Below are 23,240 nucleotides of genomic sequence, written 5' to 3'. Positions count from 1 at the left end.
TGCTCAGCTCATCACCACGTGGGAGGGGGAATGTTCTCTCCTGGTGCATTCCAAATTGTCACTGAAGTTTGCCTATGTATTTTCAGCATTCACAGAAGACTGCTTTTGTTCTCAAAGCCATAGTGAACTGTTCTCTTTCTTTTCTGTGAGATTTCCTTGAACTGCTTTTGAGTTCCCATGGCTTTGCTGTTTGGTGTTATCTGGGTCTTGTGTGACTATTCCTTGATTGTTAGCAATAATAACATCCAAGAATATTTTAGCAGAGCTGGGAAACAATAGGTTTCCCTCATTTCCAGTGTCATTCTCTGAGTTCAGTTTGTCCTGAGCCACATGGTAGAAAAGAGAGAGGGAGATCAGATCCTGTATTGTGAGATAAATTAGTTTTTTAATCTTTCTTCTGAGATGATTCAGTTCTCCCCCTGTGAAACCAGGATGATGAAGCTTCCCCTGTCTTTATTTTGTATTTCAGAGCACTGGGAGCAGAGCATGCTAGCTGTGAGGTGCTTATAAAGAATTTGGATTTTTACATCTTCATTTGGGTCTTATGATGATCATACACACTGATAGTGCTTTGCTCTGCAAGAGGTTACAGTCTACTGTTCAATAGGAATTTTCTTATGAAGGTAGGAAATGGAGTGAAAGGGAGATGTTTGCACCTTCTGCAGCTGAGTTGTTGACCTCTTTCATCTCCTTAAGGTTTAAAATTGGCAGGAAGGAGGGTATTGATACAAATCAAGACCTACTGGGGAGTCTGGCACATGAGAAAACATGATCAGTTTTCCTTTCCAATTTTCCTTTCAGAAGTTGTTTTCAATTCGCCCACAGTTTCACAGGGGAACCATAAGGCATTAAATAAGTTTAAAAAAAAAAGATGTGAAGCAAATCGTAAAACCTTAAGCAGGAAGAACTTTGAGCAGAAGTTGTGTGGACCAGTGACTACCCACAGGTACCTCTAAGGGACAGTTATAAATATTAACAGCAGTCCACTTCACACACTGTCTTGCGGTCTTTGAGACTCTCTTGGCAGAGGGACATGGGTTCAGAAACACCAGTTACACAGAGGAACTCTGATGCTATGTCATGTCTTGCAGCTTAATTTCCACTGTAGTCTATTTTCAGTCTTTAAATGTTTTTCCAAATACCCAGCTTTTAATGAAATTACTTAGCTTTTCCTTTTCTCCTTATGTATCACCTATGGCCAATTACTGTCCTAAACGTCTACACATCTCCATGTTCTATCTGATGGAGCAATTATCCACCAGGAAAAAAGCACTAAGGCTTCCTTAGAGGTCCCAAAATAAAACTCTTTATGCTAGCAGGACTATTTCCCTTCACAGGCCCTTTGCCTGAACCCTGCTCAGAGGAGCAGCCAGTCATGCAAGAGGCCTTCTGTCCTTTCCCAGTTCTGTGCCAGTGGCTGGGCAGGGTGAGGGGAGTGGGTTTGAGAGCTCCCCGAGGTGGCAGATCACAGGAACCAGTTGCCAGAGCTCTTGAGTGAAAATGGAGGCTCTGTGTAGAATCCTTTGCTGCAGGCTAGACAGGAGCTGACATTTAAGAAGAGAGAAACATGTGGGAGAGGTGGAAATTCGTTACTGTAGAGTTTGTTCAATCAGTTTTACAGTTCTGCAGGTGTCAGTGAGCTCTAGAATGGAAACGTTATGAGAATGTTATTTTTCAGCATTCTTATTTTTCGTTCGTGAAGCCTAGCCATGATGATGATGATATTTTATATTAGTGTGACCTGATATTGGAATTATAAATTTGGGAACTCCAGAGCAAATGGTAAAGAAATCATAATGATCCAAAATTACTGAGTTGGCATAGGATGGTGAGATTTAAATTTTGGTGAATGCTGCTTTTTTGAAGATGATGATGAGTGAAAACCCCAAAGTTTGCTTGGATAGGTTTTGTCTGTAATAGCTTAATCAAAATTAGACTTCTTGAAGCAAAGTGTTCCAATGTGCTACATAGATTTCCTTTGCACTTAGAGGGGTCTTGCTGTATGCCAGCCAAGAATTGGGGTGCAACATTTAGTCTGTTATGTAAATGACTGGGCAAACACATGTAGTTCACTTATTTGTGCCATTTAATAGTTAGAAGTACTCCTATAAAAATTAACCTTGTTTCAGGAATAGTTTCCAGGACTAGAACTGACTGTGGTAACTTTGTAGATAGATGTTTGCAGCAATGTCTGAATTCAGATTCACTGTTCCAGTAAGATACCTGGAGGAAGACAGTTGTCTTCCCAGACTATTTCCCGTAGGCAGCTCTACCGAAAATAATCAGAAAATTGCTCTCTTTGCCGTCAGGCTTCCTGAGCTCATAATGTACAGTGCAGGTTAAGGAGGGCTGCAGAAGGGACATATTTCTTTATGTTTATTTATGAAAATATTGAACATTTTCATCTGGTTTAGTTTCTTTTCTGTTTTGTAGAGACTTTGAGATGCGTGGCTGAATTTTCCCCAATTAATTTCATTAGGTACAGCAATCAATTTCAGATCATTTTGTTCTGTATTGTCTCAAGTCTGCACAGAGGCCATATCTTCACTATTTTCACATCTAAAAATCCTGATGAGATTACTTGAAGTGCTTTATTTTCCCATAGAGCTGCTGTTTATCTCTGGTTGTTTCCCATCCAGAGCAAAACAAGCTGGGATGAGGGGGCTTTTCCGCTGGGGAAGGAAACAGATAACGAAGTCATTCGGAAGACTTTTGGTTGGGACAGTATTGACTGTGGCAGTGGGGGTGGGCTGGGAGAATGGTGCTTTTTGAACTTACATTTCAGATCTGTATGCTGGATTTCCTGTTTGACTGAAGCTGGCTGCAAGCCAACTATGGAATTTTAGCATTTTGAAAGAACTCCCGCAAGTCACTTTTTTACTTCTGTGATAGTTTGTTGTTTTTCCAGGCACCCCTCAATTCTCCCTTTTTATTAGAGCACTGATAGTACAGTTGAAGAAATCCACATTACGTGTTTTCTGGGTTGCCAGAAAGTCTATATTGGGATTTATAATCCTCCTCTTTACAGCTTGTCCTATAGGATGACTTTGGCTGCCAGGAAAAGGGAGAAGAAGGAAAATAGAGCAGCCAGACTGTTGAGAATTCCCACCCACGCTTATGCAGCAGAACTGCAAACAGGGAAGGGCAATGTTTCCCTCCTTTTCTGATTACCCCACAAGTTTCACAGGGAATAGTTTAGCTGTGATGAGTCACACGCCTGAATGAGCTGCTTGTGGGTGCTCAACTGTCTTTATCAATGTGAAATGGATTCCCAAGGTGATTCCTATAGGACTTATGCAAATGATTAGTTAATAAACATCTTTTCCTGTTTAAACATAGCACTTCAAGGAGTTGTGCAGGGCAAATGTGCATCCTCTGGAAGAGTTGTGTGCTCTTCATTACAGCACCAGGCTGATGATGCTTTGGTTTCTAATGCCACAGGGACTCAAGTGGCACTTGAGGTTTCAGCAGGACATTGTTAAGAAAAATAAAATTTTCTTTTCTTTTCTTTTCTTTTCTTTTCTTTTCTTTTCTTTTCTTTTCTTTTCTTTTCTTTTCTTTTCTTTTCTTTTCTTTTCTTTTCTTTTCTTTTCTTTTCTTTTCTTTTCTTTTCTTTTCTTTTCTTTTCTTTTCTTTTCTTTTCTTTTCTTTTCTTTTCTTTTCTTTCTTTTCTTCTTTTCTCTCTTCTCTTTTCTTTTCTCTCTTCTCTTTTCTTCTTCTCTCTTCTCTTCTCTTCTCTTCTCTTCTCTTCTCTTCTCTTCTCTTCTCTTCTCTTCTCTTCTCTTCTCTTCTCTTCTCTTCTCTTCTCTTCTCTTCTCTTCTCTTCTCTTCTCTTCTCTTCTCTTCTCTTCTCTTCTCTTCTCTTCTCTTCTCTTCTCTTCTCTTCTCTTCACTTTTTTTCCAATTATTTTTTTTAAATTTAAAATTTCCTTCTCAAGATTTTGGTAGCACGTAAACTCTCTCAGAATTAAGAGAGTAGCACAGCTTCTCAGGTGCGACAAGACCCTCTTGTCCTTCACTTTTCTGAATTACAAGGGCTTGTGTTCTTTGTCAGTCCCTGTCTTAAACTTGATGGGAGATTTAGTTAGTGTAAGGCAGTGAATCCTACTTTATGTCAGAAATCTTCAAAGGGAGGTGCAGAGCACTGTTTAACCAGTCTAGGTCTATTGACAGTAACTTGCTTTTCTGGGTTACCTTTTGGAGGTTTCCTTAGAAATTATGCCAGCCTATAAATAGAAGGTTGAAAAGCATTCCCAATGAATTTAGGCAGAATTCCTCTTGGGCAGCTGGTGGAGCTGATAAGGATAAATCTGCAGACTCTCACGCTGGAAGTTGACTACAAGCATTGCTTGACACCTTGGATTCAGAGGCAGTTGGAGCCAATTAAAGCTCTGCTTTAATTGTAATAAAATACATATCAGACACAGCTATGAGGTCCTGTTGTAAAATCAGAATCATGGAATGATTTGAGTGAGAAGGGACCTTAAAATTCATCTCATTCCAATGCCCTGCCATGGTCAGGGGCACCTTCCCCTAGCCCAGGTTGCTCCAAGCCCTGCCCAACCCGGCCTTGGACACTTCCTGGGATGGGGCAGCCACAGCTTCTCTGAGCAACCTGTGCCAGGGCCTCCCCACCCTCACAGCCAGGAATTCCTTCCCAATATCCCATCTAACCCTGCCCTCTGGCAGTGGGAAGCCATTCCCCCTTGTCCTGTTGCTCCAGGTCATTGTCCACAGTTCCTCTCCAGCTCTCCTGGAGCCCCTTTAGGCCCTGGCAGGGGCTCTCAGGTCTCCCTGGAGCCTTCTCTTCTCCAGGTGAACCCCCCCAGCTCTCCCAGCCTGGCTCCAGAGCAGAGGGGCTCCAGCCCTGGGAGCATCTCCGTGGGCTCCTCTGGTCCCACTCCAAGAGGTTCTTGTCTGTCTTTGGCTGAGGATCCCAGACCTGGCTGCAGTACTGCAGGCAGGGTCAGCCTGAGCCAAAATAGCCTGTGCAGAGAGAAGCAGAGATCATCATTGACAGATGATCCTCCTGGACATTTCAGTGTCATCTTCTGCTTTCATTGTTCAAGTGCTCTGTTCATCTCCTGACTCTTCAGAGGGTCAGAGCTGCATGACTGGATCGAGGGAGGCAACTTGGCTTGAATCGTTTCCAGGAGACACCTCCATGTATACATGATGTGCCTGTTCACAAGCAGTAAGGTGAATTGAGTTGAAGAACTTTTCATTTCACACACTTATTACTGTATTATTTCTAATGCTGTGACTGTCATAAAACATTCCTTATCCTTGCATATCCAAATGATATCGATCTGGTAATAATTTGTTACCATATTTCTAATCAGAATATGTGCCCTTGACATTGAGATGCTACAACAACCTGCCTGCTGCTCTTGTCAGTGTTTAGCCATGAAGAGTGCAGGCAGATCTTCTCCCTGCTGCAGCTAGACCAGATGTCACTTCTTGTGAGCTACTGCCCTTCCCAGTTTGCTGGTTCAGCTTCTCCCATGAACTGCTTCAGACAAAATAAGGGGGACAGTCTGCTAGATTTTAAGATCTTTGAAAATGTAGTTCATTTTGCAAGTATGTGAAAACAAGATCATTTTACTGTCATGTTTGCAGTCCACATAAAGAGCAGGCATGTTTGGCACTGAGGTGAAATAAAAATGAGAAATAATGAAAACATTTAGCACTAGCCAAGCAGTCAAGTTCTCTCTTTTTGTTATGATTTCTAGGTTATTTACAGCATCTCATTTATTTGCTTCCTTTCCAGGAAGTAGTAGGTTTACAGCTCCATAGATTTCATCTTAGAACAGATCTGGCTTGAGGGTGTCGTGAAGGAAAAAGGTGGAAGGAAGTAATACAGAACTCACGATCACATTCTATCAGGAATATCCTTGGCCCTGTTCTCCGATGGCTGCTGTGCTGTTCTGATCTGCATTGAGGTTTTCTGGATATCAATCAATCTAAAGTCGTTGGACCCAAAAAGAAGGGAGAAGGTAAATGGTCCAACAATTGTTTGATTTAGTTGTAACAGCACAGGAATTAGAGTGTGCTTGTGCTCAGCTTTGCTGGGATGGATTAGGGGTCTGGAGTGAAACACGGCATCAGCAGAAAAGCACAGCAGGCAAAGCTGGAATGCAGTGCTTGAAATCCAAGAAAGATGAGACTGTAAGTTATTTGACTGTAAATGACAAGCTAAGGAGGAACACAAAACTTTTTAATCTACAGGATATTACGTATTAAAATAATGTAATGCTGAAAGCAGACTGGCAAGAATATTAATCATTACGATTCAGGTTTATTGCAGTCTTGGACGTTCAGAAACCAGGATGAGATCTAATGTAAGGGATATTCTATCCCAGATTTTTCCTATTATGTTTCTAACATTTCACTCTAAAGTCTGTGATAATCATCATTGTACAAGATCAAGACTTGACTGGAGCCCCTCAAGGCCTGATCCCATCTGGCAGGTTAGTGCTTGTAGTAGTTCAGTATCCTCCGAAGAGCTCTTTCTTCCCTGTGCTGTTAGTATGGATTTCCCTTTCCAACAGCTCTTCTGTCAGCTATTATTCATTCTATATTCGGCTCATGGAGTTTGTAACAGTTCCTTGGAAAAAACTAGAAACTCTAAAACCCTCTAGAGGGGAATTTCTGAGCTTTGACACAAAATTCCACATACAACGCTGGTTCCATTTTCACCAGGAGCCTTTTCCAAAGCAAACAGCTCACCTTCCTGTTACCAGGGAGGTGTGAGGCTGCGGAGCTTTGGAGCTGTGTGAATCCCGTTGCTGTCCCAGGAGCAGCGCTGTTTCCTCTCTTTTTTCCTTCCTCTTTGCTTCCTGGGGCTTTATTTTCTGTCAGAGGTCCATCCTTTTTGAATGGCTGTCAAATGCTTGTGCAGGTGGCAGGAGTGAGGAAGTGGTGGAGCCTGGAGCCACTGCAAGCTCCAGAGGATTAGGTTGATTTGAGCTTGTGATAGACTCTGGAGATAACACTTAGCACACTTAGTTTTCTTAGCCAACAAGAACTTCTGTTCAGACCATGGGAAACTCTAATGGAAGAGTTTCAATTGACTAAAAATAAGAAAATCGTAGTTTGAGCCTTTCCTCATAATATGAGATCTCATTCTACCAGTGACCACTGCAGTTCTATTCAGCACTTGTTGGCATATTCCAGGATGAAAGGTAGAGATCAGGCAGAAGTTGGAATTGAGGGAACATGATTCAAGATAATTTCTGAAAGTACTGGCAGGATAAGGAATTGTAGAACAATTCCTCAGATCATTTGGCTTTTCAAAAGGAAAAAACAGGAGGTTGGTGCTAGTGTCCTTTCATTTGAAAGTGTAATAAACAGAAATTACTCAGCCAGAAATGTTTAGTAAGATCTCATTATGTCCATTCTTAAATATTACCTATTCTTCTCACACAAATAATCTGTCTGACCTGAAGTAGCTTTAACCCTTGAAAAGAAGCAGGGAAGAGCTTTGCAGGGATTTCTCTTGGACTGTTTGAATGGACCAAATGCTTTTAAATACATGCATTGTATTCACTATTCTGATGTTTTTGCCCAGTATTGCTACTTTTCTTTGAGAAAGGCTGAGAGGTCACTGTCTCAGAGTGGGGGCTCAGAGACTGACTGTCACCTGTGGCTCATGGGATATCGGGTGGCCACTGTCTTCCCTCTCAATGTAGAACTCTCTGTCTCTCAGTGCAGCACCAATCCTTCATTGGAGCAGTGGAAATACTGGGCTTGCTCACCCTTTGCATGTGGGTTTCATCTGATATCAAAGGCACTTCATCCATAATGTCTAAATTGCTGTCACCTGGGCCCAATCCAGGGAATTTGGTGAGTGCAGACCCCTGATATCCCAGGGAGTCAGCAGTGGATACACCACTGTCCTAAAAAAGTAGGGAGGTTTTGAGGGAGTCATCCCATTTTATTGTGATAATGGCAGATATGACAACTTCTTCCCACTTTTTTGCAAAAGTATGCATTCCAGAAGACTTCAGCAGGTTGTTCTGGATATCAGGAATGAATTCATTTAAACACAAAACTTACATTAAGATAATGAGATGTAAAATGATTATCATGGGCAGAAAACCATCCGATGTGTGGTGAGTGAGTAGAGTGTGGTGCAGCTGCAAAGGGGTGGGGAACGGGGCAGTGACAGTCACTGTGTTGCTTCTGCAGATTCAGACCCTCAGTGTCTTTGTAGCTGTCACAGGCTGCCAGATCCATCCCTTCACACCTCTTGAACACAGGCAGGCAGATGAACTCCTCGATCCAACAGCTTCTTCAGCCATTCTCATTTGTGTTTTGTTAATCATTCTGACTCTGGCTTTCCTCCCTCTCCCCTCCCAGCGCTGGGGATTTCAAGGTTCAGCTTGCATAACAGGTAATAGCAGGCATTTCCTTCTCCTGTGTCGGGATATCCTGGCGCCCTTCAGTCTCTCTCTAACTGTGTTTAAAACAGACTCCAGCACAGGAAAAAAAAAAAAAAAAAGGCCCAGTCTAAAATTAGCAGCTGTGGCAAAAGAAAGGCCCACGGCTGTCCCCTGTGCTGCTTGTCAATGAAACAACACATCCAAACAGGGCCAGAATGCCTTTCCGCTCAGGGAGAGACACACAGGGCGAGCTCAGGGAGGGTGGGAGGAGGGAGAGCACAGCAGGCACACAGAACTCTCCAGAAGGTACCCACAGTTACACAGACCATGGGGGCCTGTAAGGAGGGCTTTTATGGCAAGGCCTGGAGGTGTTTAGGATAGACTGGATATGGCCTCAGTGCCATGGTCTGGGAACCACGGCGGGGTTGGATCAAGGGTTGCACTCGGTGATCTCAGAGGTCCTTTCCAACCCAGCTGATCCTGTGATTCTAAGGCCATGTATCTGTCTTTTGGCAGCACTGGCTGGTGCTTGAGCCTCTTGCTGCACCTGAAGCTGGATCAGGTACTTTGAGAGTTACAGAACCTCTGTCTGGATTTCAGGTTCCTCGTCCTTAATGTACCTAAATAAACCTGAACGTTTTATTGCTGTGAGACCTTACTTGAATGACCTAGGCCAGATTCTGATCTTGCAGTGGTGTAAACCTGAGGTCTCAGTAGCTTTATGCCATTCTTAATATTCTGAGTTGTTAAATTTGAAATTGAAATTTAAAACAAAATGGTGTTGCTTTATTAGCTGTTTTTTACATTAATTATATATATATAAATATATATATAAATGTTGTATTTTTAATCTGATCTTGTAAGCAGCTGGAATGTTACTCCATTAATGGCAGTTTCCTGCATGGATATTTTATAGGGTTGGACTCTTAGTGTAATGAGTGACTTAGTATAATGTAGTGACTTACTTTATGTAGTAAAGAAAGGTATTATTGCAGAATGTTTATACTTTGTTGCCACTGTTGTCAACATGGAATTGTGATAAACTCATTTTCTCCTTTCCTCATGCATTTCTGTATACAGTCCATGAGAATTGCTGTAGGAATTTTATTTAGAGCAGTCAGTGGTATGAGTTGACTTCAGTTTTCTTTACTGGATTGTAGAGGTATCTGTCTGCCAAAATCCAGCTGGTGGTCATTGAGTAAAATTCAGTTAGCTAAAAGCAAATAACCATGTTTCAACAAGGCTTCAAAAATTTTCTTCGCCCTTCTGCTCTGCTTTCTCACAGTTCCTTTGGTATATTTTGTCCTGCTAAATTGTTGGATTACAGTGCATCCAGTTTATTTCTTTTATGTTTGCCTTCCTGGTTTAGTAGGAAATAATAAAGGCTTGTTTTTCTTGGTTGGCAGAAGCCTCATTCTGATATATCCCAGATAAAAGCTTCTATTCATGTCCTGCAGAATCTCATGGGGAGAGCTTGTCGGAGACAATGAACTTGCATTTAGATTTAGGCCTTTTTGCTAATCTTTGTCACTTGAAAGATTTATAAAGTAAGAAACTCTTTTCCACCTGGATTTAATAGATACCGAGTACTTTTCCATCAGTAAAAAGAAGCGGACTTACTGGCAAGTTGGAACACGGCAGCTATGGCCTCCTCCCACCACTGGGTGTCCTGGGAGATGAGGGGGAGCTCCACCAGCCCCAGCACGAAGATGAGCTGGCCCGCAGTCAGAGCCACCGTGGCGATGAGGTTACAGGCCCTCATCATGTCGAACTGCACTGGGGAAAAAGAGGAAGCATAAAGTTAAAACAGGATAAAACTGGGAAAAAGAAAATCCTGGGTGAGCAGGAATGTAAAATTTGTCAGCCCCCAGAAAATGGTTCTCAGACTGTTCCTTCTCCCAGCACTCCCTTGCTCTAACTGCATTCCCTGGGGTCTGATTAACAAAAGATTTTCTTTGGGATGTGTATCAGATCTTTCCTTTGGTTGCACAGCATCCCATAAGTATTGCTTCAGTGCATGAAACAAGCAACTAATTTTCCCAGGATGACCCACTAGAGGTGCTGGAATTCTGCCCACTGAAGATTCTATCTGTAATTCATAGTCAGAACTGTTTGGGGCAGGAATTTGTGTGACACAGACTGAAATGGAACCGTAAATAGTTTTTCAAGGCCCTAAAGTAATAGTCACCCCAAACTAATAACACCCTGAATTTCTTTTTTCCTTAGTCCATCTGTATTGTTCTAGAAAACATCCTGTGAATGTTACTGTTGAGGTCTTACAGGTTTATGGAAGCTTGATATAGAGGATTCTTAACTTCTTCTTTCAACATTTATTAGTCTTTGGGAGGCACTGGAAAGACCCTTCTATTTCCATCTGTGTAATAAGGGAAATGGTTATAATGAAGATGTCAAGGCTTGGCAGTTCTAAATGAAGTGTTAGGGCATAATCTACAAGTACAAGTAAAAAGTTACCTTTTTTTAAAATGTGTGTGTGTGTATATATGTATTTATATATAGGAGGAGTTGTGGGAGTATGTTTTGGGAGTCTACTATTGACCACCTGGCCAGGACAACGACACTGATGAATTATTCTACAAGGAATTAAGGAATATCTCTAGATCAACTGCTCTGGGCCTTAAGAATGATTTTAAGTTCCCTGACATCAACTGGAAATATCCTATAGTGGACACAAACGGGTCCAGGAAATTTCTGAAGCACGTTGAAGATAACTTCTTGCTGCAGGGACTGAGAGGGCCAGCTAGAAAAGGTGCCCTCTGAGATGTGCAGTTTGCAAAGAGGTTGTGGGCAATTCCAAAACATGGGCAGACATGCCAGCAGGGAAGCAGGAGGGGTTGACTGAGCAGGGTTCCTCTTCTGGAACTGAAAAAGAACGTGTATGGACCAGAGTCCGTGACTAAGAGGATGACAAACTCCCAGCAAATCCTGAGCTTGTTCAAGACTGGCTCCTCCAGCTGAATGTGCATAAATCTATGGGGCCTGATGGAATCCATCCCAGGGTACAGAAAGAGCTGGTGAATGTTACTGTGGGACCTCTTTCCATTATTGTTCAGTGGTTTTGAGTGGAGAGGTTCCTATTGACTGGAAGGTAGCAATTGTTGTCCCAGTTTTCAAGCAGGGTAAGAAGGAAGAGCCTGGAACCTACAGGCGTGTCAGTCTCACTTCAGCGCCTGGTAAAATTACGGAGAAGGTTATTCTGGGAGTTACTGAAAAACAGTTGAGAGACAGTGCAGTCACTGGTCACAGCCAGCACAGCTTCACGAGGGGAAAGTCCTGCTTAACCTGCTTGCTTTCCACTTACAACCAAGAGAAGGCAGTGGATGTGGTGAGTTTGGGTTTTAGCAAAGTTTTTGATACCATCTCTCACAGCATCTGCCATGGTTTTGCCCACCAGCCAGCCCCTGGGGCTGAGGATGGTTTTGTCCAGGTGGATTTCCAGAGAAAAAGCCAATCAAAAGTTTCAGTAACACCTCTGCCAATAACATTTTTAAGAAAATGGAAGAGAAGTTTGTTGTGCACTTGAAATTAGGAGCCATGTAGGGAGAGAGAGGCAGGCCCCAAGTGGAGTCAGGCCCCCTCCTCCCCTGGCCCTGGGCCGGGGGCAGGTGTGGCACTGAAGCCCCCCTTCTCTCCTGTAGGACAGTAGAGAAAAAAACACTTTAGAGAAGAACCTGGACAAGACATGCTGCAAAAGGAATTCCAGAGAGAGAGAGATAGCACAGACCTCCAAGGTCAAAGCTGGCAGCAGCAGGAGAGAGAAGTTTGAAGGGGGGGCTGCTTCTCTCCCCTCTTTCACTCTCTCCCTTCAGCAGGGAAAAGACTGAAAAATAAATCCCTGCCACCTGTGGAAGATTACTGGGGTGAAGAGACCCCCCATGCAGCTCATAGAGGAGCTTGTGGATGCAGGAAGAAGCTGAGACTTCATGAGAAGGCTTGAAATGAGAGTCCTGCTGGAGGTTTGTAAGCCATGGAGAGACTTACGCCGGAGCAGAACAGCTTGGGTAAGATGTTGGGATCCGAGTGAGGGATCCATGCTGCTGCTGGAGATTTGTGACCCTAAGAGAGGCTTACACTGGACGAGACGGCTCAGGTAAGCTTGGGATCTCAGTGAGAGATCCATGCTGGTGCTGGAGATTTGTCACCCTGAGTTGGGATCCGAGTGAAATTTGTGACCCTGAGAGACAGCAGAGAATGGAAGACCTTGTTGTCTGAGAGATGGACTCACATCGGGAAAGTCTATTAAGGGCTGTTCTCCCGTGGGGAGGGACCCCACAGGAAACAGGGGTGGACTCAAAAGCCATTATCCCCTGTGACCCTGTGGTGAAGATCTATGCAAGTGGCCCCTTGCAGTCCATGGAAGACCTTCAGGGCCTGGGTAATCCCCCAGCCTCCAATCTTAGCCCAGGAGGGGGGTAGGCCCAGCCGTGAGGCCAACATAGAAGAGAGAGAGAAAGAGAAACAGTTCCAGCTGCAACAACTAGGAGTTGTCATCCTAGAGATAACAGAAGAAGAGCTTTAGAGTGCTGCAGAGTTATTGAAAGGACCTGGAGCTCCAAAAACGAAAAAAGAGACTGTTTCTCCTCCTGGACTGATACAAAAGGGGGAAAGGTATTTCTGTAAATACATAATATTTTTACCTAATTAGAATTGTTGTAGATATAGTTCTTTAGTTTTTTATCTTGCCAGTAATAAATGTTAATATTATTTTCCCAAATCAGGTCTCTTTTGTCTGCATAAACCTTCTCTCAATTTATAGTAGTTGTGTGGGGGGTGAGAAAAAATTGACCTAGAGCAAAACCACGACAGCATCCTCCTGGATAGACTGTCCCACATGCAGCCAGACAAGTCCATCATATACTGGGTGAGCAATCAAAGGGTTACAGTAAATGGGGTCACATCAGGCTGGTGGCCAGTCACCAGTGGGGTTCCCCAGAGCTCAGGTGGTAGTGCTTTTGAATGTTTTTATGAATTATTTGGGTGTAGGAATCAAAGATACATTAAGTTTGCTGATGATACTAAACTGGGAGGAACTATGGACTCCCTCGAGGGTAGAGGGGCCTTACAGAGAGGTCTGGGCAGAGCAGAGGGCTGGGCAGTCACCAACTGTATGAAATCTAACTAGAACCAGTGCCAGATTCTGCACAGGGGATTGGCTAATCCTAGTTATGTTTACAAATTTGGGGACAAGAGGCTGGAGAGCAGCCCCTGGAAAGGGACCTGGGGGTCCTGGTCGATGGCAAGTTCAGTAGGGGTCAGCAGTGCCCTGGTAGCCCAAAGGGCCAACTGTGCCCTGGGGGACATCAGGCAAAGCATCTCCATCTGTGTGAAGGGGTGATTGTCCTGCTCTGCTCTGCTTCAGGGCAGCCCCACCTTGAGCCCTGGGGGCAGTTTTGGGTGCCCCGACATACAAAGGACACTGAAGGATGGGAGTGTGCCCAGAGAGGGTGACCAGGATGATGAAAGGCCTCAGGGGTAAGATGTACAAGGAGCATCTGAGGGCATGTGGCCAGTTCAGCCTGGAGAAGAGAAGGCTGAGGGGTGACCCCATTGCATTCTGCACCTCCCTCACAGGAGGAAGGTGCTGATCTCTGCTCTCTGGTGACCAGTGACAGGTCACGAGGAGCTGGAAGGAAACTGTGTCAGGGGAAGCTCAGGTTGGGCACTGGGAAAAGGTTCTTCCCCCAGAGGGTGGTTGGACACTGGAACGGGCTCCTCAGGGCAGTGGTCACATTCCCAAGCCTGACAGAGCTCTGGTGTGTGTAGGATGCTCTTAGTGATAGGATTTTGTTCTAGGTAGTCCTGTGAGGAGCAGGAAGCTGGGCATAATGATCCTTGTAGGTCCCTTCCAACCTGAGCTATTTTATTCTATAATAAATAAAAAGAACAAATGCAGCAATGACTACAGACATGGAAAGCTGCAGTCTTGACTAGAAACCTGATTAAAATGTGTCTCCCAGGTGGCTACTGAATGGACTATATTAATTGCAAAGTTGGATACTTTTAGTCAGGTTTTTCTTCCTACTTTTCCTGTTAACCTGATGGATGTCCTGTTTTTATCCTTTTCCTTCCTCTCTAGCAAAAGGTGGGATTTGCAAATATCATTGTGCCAGTTCAACGTCTCTTGTTAATGTGTCTTTACTGTTCTGATATAGAAGCAGTGCCATGTTTAAGTTGACATATATTAGAGAAAGACAGACTCTGGACATGGATATTCAGCAGATTTTCACAAGTGTCTTTACTGGTTGAAAGTTTGGTGGATGCACTGACCACCAGAATTTGGTTCCTGATCTTCCAAGGAGACTGCTAGGAAGTGCAGAAAACACAACTTGATATAAACAAGAGTAAACTCAATTGTGGAGTCTGGTCTACTTCTGTGAGTCATAAAAAGCATTTGCCCTTTATCTTCCCCTTATGGATCACCTTTAGCTTCCAGTGTTCTAAGTAACAACTCATGATTTAAATATCATTTAATAAAATATAGTATGGTATATGAAGAGTTAGTTAAGAACCATAGTCCACTAAACTTTTTCACATTGAATAAAATGTTAAGAAGGTAACATACTAAGTATTTTGGCTTTTCCTGGTGAGTTTACCTCTGACCAGAGAGCAAAGTTATTTCACTGAAAATGTTCAAAGTATTTGTGTTTAACTTCCAAAGTTGTCCTTTTAGCATCGGCAGCATTTGGATCTCTTGCCGTGTTGAATGCTCACAGGTCAAGGAGCACATTGGCTGGTAATGAAATATAGCCAGATGTCTGAGCTTTGTAAACATCAGTAAAACTTGGAACATCTGGAGTGTTCTGTTTTCCCACTCAGATGGACTTGTGTAACACGTTGAGGACCAATGCCTGCTGAAGAGATGGTAATGACTTTCAAAGGAGAAATGCCCAAAGTAAGAGCAGGCTTGCAGCCATTACTAGTGCTTTCATTTGGTGACAGAACTATCTGTAGTGTTTAAAAAATTGCTGCCATAATGGATTCTGTTACCCTGTCTGTATATAGTACATGAGAGCTCTAAAAAGAAAAGCCTCTGTTTTTGTGCAACCTTTAAAAGTCTGAAGTTTATGCCAGAAATACATCCTGCCCTGACATAGAAATTAACACTGAAGTTTTGCTTTCACTGCTGTTCTTGACTTTTTTTAGGGCTTAACTGTATTACAAAGTCTTTTAGCCTTGCCACAGATGATGTTATATCATACATACTAAAAATAGGAAGTTTCTGACTATGACTCAGTTGAATTTCAACCAAATTTGTAATAATCTTTACATAATGGTTCTTTGAGCTCTGTCCTCTCCTGTGGCTGGAAGTGCAGTAACTCTGGATGGGTAACACTGATGATCTTTGCTGCTGTTTGTAAGAACTGCACACTTGGGGATGTTATTGGCCTAACTCAACTCTGTTGAGGGAGATGTGGAAATGCAGTGGATATTTTGCATAGCTACTGCTTTTAACCAAAAAACAGGTTGCACATGGTCCATGGAGCCACAACAGGCTGATGAGATAGGATAAGAAAGAAGCAGCTGGTATCATTTCATTAAATTTGAAGACAGTTATTTTTATGGAGAATAAGGTGTTACAAGAACTGAGTACCCTTCCATCTCTCATATGAGAGATGAAGTTTTATTCTAGTAGGTTTAATGTGTGATCTGTGAAATTTTGGTTTTCTTCTAGAATTGTAATGATTCCTCTTGGGGAAAAAAAAAGAAAATTTAGAATCATAGAATTGTTTAGGTTGGAAACGAGCCCTAAGATCATCAAACCCCACCGTTCCCTCGGCACTGCCCAGGCCACCACTGACCATGTCCCCAGGTGCCTGCTAAACCCCTCCTGGGATGGTGACTCCACCTGTGTCCTGGACAGCCTGTTAATAATGTATAAGTCCTATCATAATGCCTGAAGTCCATTCTTCTTGCCACAGAACTTGTTATAGTCAGCCTGAAAGTTCCAGGTGGCTGTGCTTCCTTACTCACAGCTGCGGTGACTTGGCATACTGTCAGCTCAGCACAGGGCAGTTTGACTTTGTACATGCACAATCTTCTGCACCAGGACACCTACCACAACCCCAAAAGTGATAGCTGTGGAAACCAGCTGTGGTCTCCTTTCATTGAGGACAACCAATGGACAGTAGGGATCAAGAAAGAGCATTGAGTGTGCAATGTCAAAGCATTTCCTCAGAGCTGTATCCAAAGCCATTGAAGATGGAAATCTTGTTGAGGAAAGCCAGACCTAAAGCTCTTCTCCTGCCTGAATGACTGATCAATCCAGGAACAAATATTACTCATCTCTTATAAAATTGGCTGCAATATAGTTTTTATAAGAGCTATGAAATTTAGCATTTGCCTTTGTGCTCTTTTACTCTGCCTATTTTAAATTATATGTAGGCAGAAATGCCTCAGCCAGCTTTACTCTATTCTAATGAGTTTTCTATAGACTTGATAATTGTGAATTTAGGATCATTTCAACCATTTCACCTTCATTTATAGTAGCCAGGATTCCACTGTCACTTTTTGTGGCCATTGAGGACTTCATCAGCTTTTGCCTAATGGTTTGTTAGTGACAGTTTGTAAAACAAGATGTTCATAGTGGTTATAATGGCTGTAAAGTTATTGTGGCATTTGTGTTAACCCCTCACTTTTAGAATCTGCTGCCTAAGACTGTCATGACGTAGTTGTTTTGTATTTTGGATGTCCCACTTTTTTTTTGTTTTGAACTCATTATTGTTCATGTCACTCATCTCCTGAAGTTTAACTGTGACAGAATTCCCTACAGCCAGGGGAGGATGTTTCCTGTAGCTAGACAGGGATGTTCCCTATGGCCAGAGATTGTTGTTCCCTATAGCTAGAGGTGGATACTTCCAGCAGAACAGACCTGGACACTGCAGAAGATTCCTCTGTGTGTCTCTGACAGGTGAAGGAGGGAGGGAGGGAAATCCCTCCTTTATCCACCTTCCTTAAGATGCAGCTTGGCTGTTGACAACTGGAAAGGGTTGGTCACTGAATGGCCCCAGAACTCTGCCCTAAGTGTCTGCTGTTCATCAGCATACACTGCTGTTCTCTGCTTTTTTCCTTCTGGGAGCCTGTCCTGGTTTTCTGCCCATTTTCCCTGAGAAGCAATTAATTCATGGACAGGGCATCCAGCTGGGACTCTTGTTCAGCTCTGGGTACTGGCTTAATGAATTCTGCTTTGTTTAAAACAGTGATCAATCAAGAGTCAAACCCCAAACTCCAGGGATGAGACCAATTCAGATTCCTTGTTGTTTTACTCACTTCCTAAACCAGCTGTATCCATCTGGATTGGAGACGTTGATTTGATTTTCATATTTACAAGCAGCAATTCTGGTTTGCTATGATCCATGACAGCCCCAGGACTGTTGGTGTTACGTTCCAAGATAGCCTTAGGACTATTTGCAGAAGTAGGTTAGTCATACTGGAGAGTAATTTGAAGAGTTTTGGGATAATGAGGAAGGATGATCTCACTGGAAAATCACATTATGTTAATTGCTTAAAATGTGAGCATTTCTTCCCCCTTTCTGTCTGCAGAGAGGGGAAAAAATCAGTAAGCGGGTCAATTCAAGCTTTGTAATGATTAAACAAAATGGCTCAAAATATTTTCATAGTTGTCTAAAACTCCCCTTGAGAAAGACCACTTTTGGTGAACCAAAATTTTAGTGCAAACTTAAGTCCAGCTTCTGTAAGTTATTAAGTTTCCAGCCCTGGGAGGACTCTGTGACTGCACATTTACTCAGTGCCAGGGGACAGTGCTGACATCTCTCTGTGCCCTCACAATTTCCTGCTGCCACCTGAGCTGTAGGAGCTGACTAGGAGTGTGCTGTTATCGCTGTCCATCGTGGGACACTAAGTGTGTTACATCTAAAAAATGGTCCCTGAACTCTTAATCAGCTCTAAACTCTTCCTAACACGGGGTGAGTTCCGCTCAGCTGAGGGGTGGTGCCACCTCAGGCTGCTGTGGAGCTGATTACATCTATCAGTTCATCCATACTTTAAATCTCCTAAGGGATTTCGCTTCCTTGTTTTTGTAATGAAAAGACTTCAAAAGAATATTCTACTGCTGCTGTTTCCTTTTTATGGTTCTTGGGTTTATTTATTGATTACCTTATCTGGTGAATTATTGAGGACAGATTCTGGGATGTACCTGATTGTCCTCATAAATGCTTGGTGTTCATATGTGACTTTATTCGGGGAAGAAGGATAAATGGTTGTGTTTCTGAAACTGAGATTTCTGATGGATTATGGATGAAACTGGTGATGCTCTTTACACTTAAGTTGCTTCACTTATTTTTGTTAGAACCCGTTTTCAGTTTCCTGAAACTGTGCTAGACTTCATCTTCTTTGGCTGGGTGTCTGCAGGCTGAGATCATATTCTGTTGGTAAAATTTAATCTAACTAGATAAGTAATTAGTTTTTCTCTAATATAATCAAGAGATTCTAACTGAGTACACTGTTTTCCTCTGGAACCTGACATTTTGCTGAGGTGTTACCCTGAGATAAGGGATGTATCCTATTTTTCAGCCTTTTGGAGTAATTTTTAAAATTAGAGAAACTTCAGAAATGCAAAGCCAAACAACCAAACGTTGGGAAAAGCCAGAATAGTGCATTTGAACCTAAATGGGTAAAAGGCAAGAGTCAGCATGAGCAGGGCTTCTGTCTTGCCGACTCTCACTTATGGTCTTGCTGTTCATAAAGCTGAATTCCAACCTGGAGAACTGGGTTCTGTATTAATAAATCATTTTAGAAGAAACCCTTTCTTAGAATTAAAAACTAAAAATCACTTTAATCAAACTTTGGGCAATGAATGGTGTGTTTCTTTTGTTTTGGATGTCAGCATTGTCAGCAGAGCTCAGATGTGCCGAGCTGCCTCCCCAGCTGCCATGGAAATCAGCTGGAGCTGTGCCTTGGATATCAAGAGCACTGTGAAAGTGCAAAGCACAACTCTGCTTCGTTTTACAGCAGAGACCTAGGAGGTCAGCACTTACTGTTAAAACAATTAAGAGATGATAAGGACAATAAATTACACGACTGTAACCATTTATTGACAGCGTCATGCGATGCCTCCCAAAGCTGAGCTCTGTTTATGAAGTCTTTGACATTTAATTTCTTCTGTCGATATAAATTTGTGGTATTTATGTTGCTAACCTCTTGGAGTATGAATTAGGAAATATATTGAAACAAGTGAAAGGTACTTGTGAAACAAACTAAGCCAAATGTTGGCAGTATTTCAGTGCACCTTTGCATGGCTGTGTCACTGAGACCATGGGAAGGTGGAAAGCCTCTGTGATGTAGATGTATTTTGTTGGTCACTGATTTCTTAAAAGTGAAACATCTTTTATTTGATTTGTACCCCTTCCCCATGATGATGTTTTTTGCATGTCTTACTGCAAGGACAGGACTTTGTCCTGAAAGGAAAGTTTCTCCCTCTTTTTTTTAAAATCTCTGTAAGCAGCGATACAGCTTTCAGCTGCAAGGAGTCCTATGTACCTTCTGCAGCTGGATGAATATATAAAAAATGATGAAAATGATGGATGAGTGGATGGATGGATGGATGGGTGGGTGGGTGGGTGGATGGATATCTTAAAAATTATTTTGATTTTTTTCACCTCCTGTAAGGCTTTCTGATATATGCAATTTATGCTTTTTCACTTAAAAAGAATAATTTTAAAAAAGGAAGGGAGGGGAGAGAAACCAATCTGTTTTGGCACAATTAAAATAATGTTCTAATATGACAAACTGGTGGAATCTTCCATCCCTTTAGGTATCTTGGAACTTCACCATTCAGCTCATCTAACTGTGAAACTTCACTTGTGAATATTTAGTTTGAAAGGCAGACAGATCTTGTTTGGGAGAGGAGTGTGGTTGGTGGGTGTTTTTTATAACAGCTTCAGTGGTTACTTTTGGAGTGAAGACATGGCTCCTCCAACTATTTTCAACATAAACAAGTGCTTCTGGTTAAGCGATGTGCCCTTGCAAACCTAGCACAGAGAACCTTCTACACAGTCATCAGTTTTAACTGACACAGCTGTCACATAGTTTCTGATGAGATGTGACTTGTCTACATGTCATGGTTTGCCTCTTTATAAACCTCAACAGGGTATTCTGTGTTGGTGGCTGTGATAAATGCATTAATCTGAAATTTTCAAAACCTCCAAAGCCATTTCCACTCATATCACTTTAGTTGAATTCCAAGTCTTGATGGTGAGAGTAACCAAACACTAATTGCTCTGGCAATATTTCTGTGTAATGCATGTATAGGTACTGCATTGAAACATCTATTAGGTGCATTTTCCTGTCCTAAATCCCAAGAAGTTTTGCACTTCTCTAAAATGAGTACACAGAATAGCAAACCCACGCTGAAATGACCATTCACTCTAATTTGAAGAGCCAGACCTTTCAGAATTCACCTCCATTGGTCTCTGCCATTAAATTAGTATTTTCACTTATTTAAACATTGCTTACATTTCAGATATTAGGAGGGGAAATCACAAGCCCTGAGCTGCCTGTGCTGCCTCATCTCTGTGGAACAGCCTGAGCAGTCTATAAGGCAATATATGTACCATGTGTATGATAAGGTTTTGGGCTTTTTAAAATCTCATGGTAGTTCCTGTCTGCTCCAGTTGCACTTGGCCTCCTTTCTGGGTCTGTAAATATTGAAAAATAGATAGAGACAAATAACACATGTCTACAGCACGCTCAGCTGCTTGACTCAGCCTGACTTCCAGACAACCAAATTTCAGAAAAATTGGAAATTTTGGAGACATTGGAGCTTTGTGTAAATGCAGTGGACATGGGCACTGAGGTGAACTGCTGCCTCTGTAGCAAACCTCAGCTCCTCACTCCCACCCCAGCAGCATCCTGCTTCAGCAACTGTGTCTGTGTGTGCATCAGCCATCCCTTCAGGTTAGCCAGGTGTTGGGTGGGTCCCTGTGGCAGTCACGTCACTGTCCTGTGCTATGCCTCTCCCTACACGGGTTATGCTCCCCGTCACAATGCAATTCCCACGGGTTATCTTGCTCTGGGCATCTGAACTTGACACATGCTTCCTGCTGCTGGGATTTTCCTGATGTCTCCTGCAGCCCTGAAGAACCCAGCAAGGTTTTATATCTTTTAAACCCCTCCCTATTCCTGTGTTTCCACATTGTTCCTGATGTTCTGTAGACAAAAAGGGACAAACTGTGACCTTGGCTGATGAATAAATCAGCTCCCTCTGTCTGCCCAGAGATAGCCTCGGAGCACAGCAGAACTTAAGGGCATATCTGTACCCTACAAGATGGCTAAAAATATCCAAGTTGATTCCAAGTAATTTGGTGTGTTCATGCAGTATTCCTGGCCTGGTACTGGGCCAGGGCAGAGGTGGCTTTGAGCAGGGCTGGCTCTGAGAGGCCATGTGGGATGTGCTGTGTCCCTGCGTGGAGCTGCATCGCTGGCTGGGACCCGGGCACGAAGCTGAGGGTTGACTGCTCATGACATGCTGTCTTACCCAAGCCCTTACTAAGGTTGTGCTTCTACTACCTGTGGGCTTTTTTTAAAGCATTAAGAGATGCAGACAAAAGCATAATATTCCAAAATTTTGGAACAACTCTGAAACTACATCTCCATAACCTTTGGCAAGCATTTTTACCCACGCTTAGGTGACAGGAGAGTTAGGCTACATGACCAGGTGTCCTTAAAGTGTTTTGAAGAGGGGCTGTATACTCTGAGTTCTCAGTGAAGCCTTTAAGTTTGTATTTCCAGTGGTTTGTCCATGCTAGAAAAACTTAGATTGATGTCCTCATAGCTGGGATGATTCTCTGCATAAGTGAAGGTTTGAGATCTGAGAGTTTTATTACCACTAAAAAGCAGCCATCTCACCCCTCCATACATCTGCATCACTTGGCTCATGCTAGCAGCAGCACTTGTTGGACTCTGATACCTCTGCTTAATCGAATGGAAAATATCCACCAAAAACCCCTCCCATCCCCATGTCCCAAACTTCCACCCCAGCATGGGTGTTCTCTTGCTGTTAGTCATTGGAACTGTCCCAGAGGCTTTTTGGCATCACAGGTGGTTGAAACACAGGTGCAGGATTGCACTGAGAGAGGGAGAGAAGCAGAGAAGTGGATAAAGACAACTGGAAGGGCCTGGCATCTCCATTCCAGGAGCAGGGAGGTTTGAGGGACAGAGTTGAAGACCTTTCCCCCTGGATCAGTCACCCACACTTCTTGTGTTGTGCCTTGCAGAAATAGTTCACTTTGTGATGCTTCCTTTCACTGTATTTTTTTTTAATATCACCTGGAACCCCTGGTGGTCTAGTGGTAAAGGCGCCGCGCTATCACCGTGGAGACCCGGGTTCGATTCCCGGTCAGGGCCACTCCCGGGCAGGTGGGGCTCGTTAGCCCTTAAAGGCAACCCACCTACGTCCTAAGGACCTCGCTGCCACCGTCCAAGCTCGCTTGGCCCCGGCAGATGAACCTTAGGATTAAAGGGTGGGCTCAGTTCCGCGCACACTGTGTCTCACCTAAAAAATCCAATGCGCAGGCTGGAAGGTGGAAAGACCTTCCCCGGATCTTCGCTCGCGAAGACTGGCCATTATAATATCACCTACTCCTATCCCTGGATTTTATTTTTTTTTGCCATTTCTAGAAAGAAATTGTTCCCTGTGAGGGTGGGGAGGCCCTGGCACAGGTTACCCAGAACAGCTGTGGGTGCCCCATCCCTGGAAGTGTCCAAGGCCAGGTTGGCTTGGAGCAACCTGGGCTAGTGGAAGGTGTCCCTGCCCATGGCAGAATGAGATGAATTTTAAGGTCCTTTCTCACCCAAACCATTTGTGATTCTGTGATTTCAATG

General features: G+C 43.1%; 2 protein-coding genes across 3 annotated transcripts in view; one reads left to right on the top strand and one right to left on the bottom strand.

The window, feature by feature from the left end:
• Positions 1 to 23,240, top strand: part of IFT140 (intraflagellar transport 140) — an 83,134-nt gene that overhangs the window by 36,697 nt on the left and 23,197 nt on the right. The window lies entirely within an intron of this gene.
• Positions 1 to 23,240, bottom strand: part of TMEM204 (transmembrane protein 204) — a 30,945-nt gene that overhangs the window by 4,738 nt on the left and 2,967 nt on the right. The window contains exon 2 of the mRNA XM_050317751.1: positions 10,005 to 10,160. Within this exon, the coding sequence (XP_050173708.1) occupies positions 10,005 to 10,160 (156 nt within the window). The remainder of the gene's footprint in view (positions 1 to 10,004; positions 10,161 to 23,240) is intronic.

The sequence above is a fragment of the Myiozetetes cayanensis genome, unplaced genomic scaffold (assembly GCF_022539395.1).
Source record: "Myiozetetes cayanensis isolate MyiCay16 unplaced genomic scaffold, myiCay2020 scf20-37, whole genome shotgun sequence".
Taxonomy (NCBI): Eukaryota; Metazoa; Chordata; class Aves; order Passeriformes; family Tyrannidae; genus Myiozetetes; species Myiozetetes cayanensis.
The sequence above is the reverse complement of the archived record's forward strand: the minus strand, read 5'-3'. Positions and strand labels throughout refer to the sequence as shown.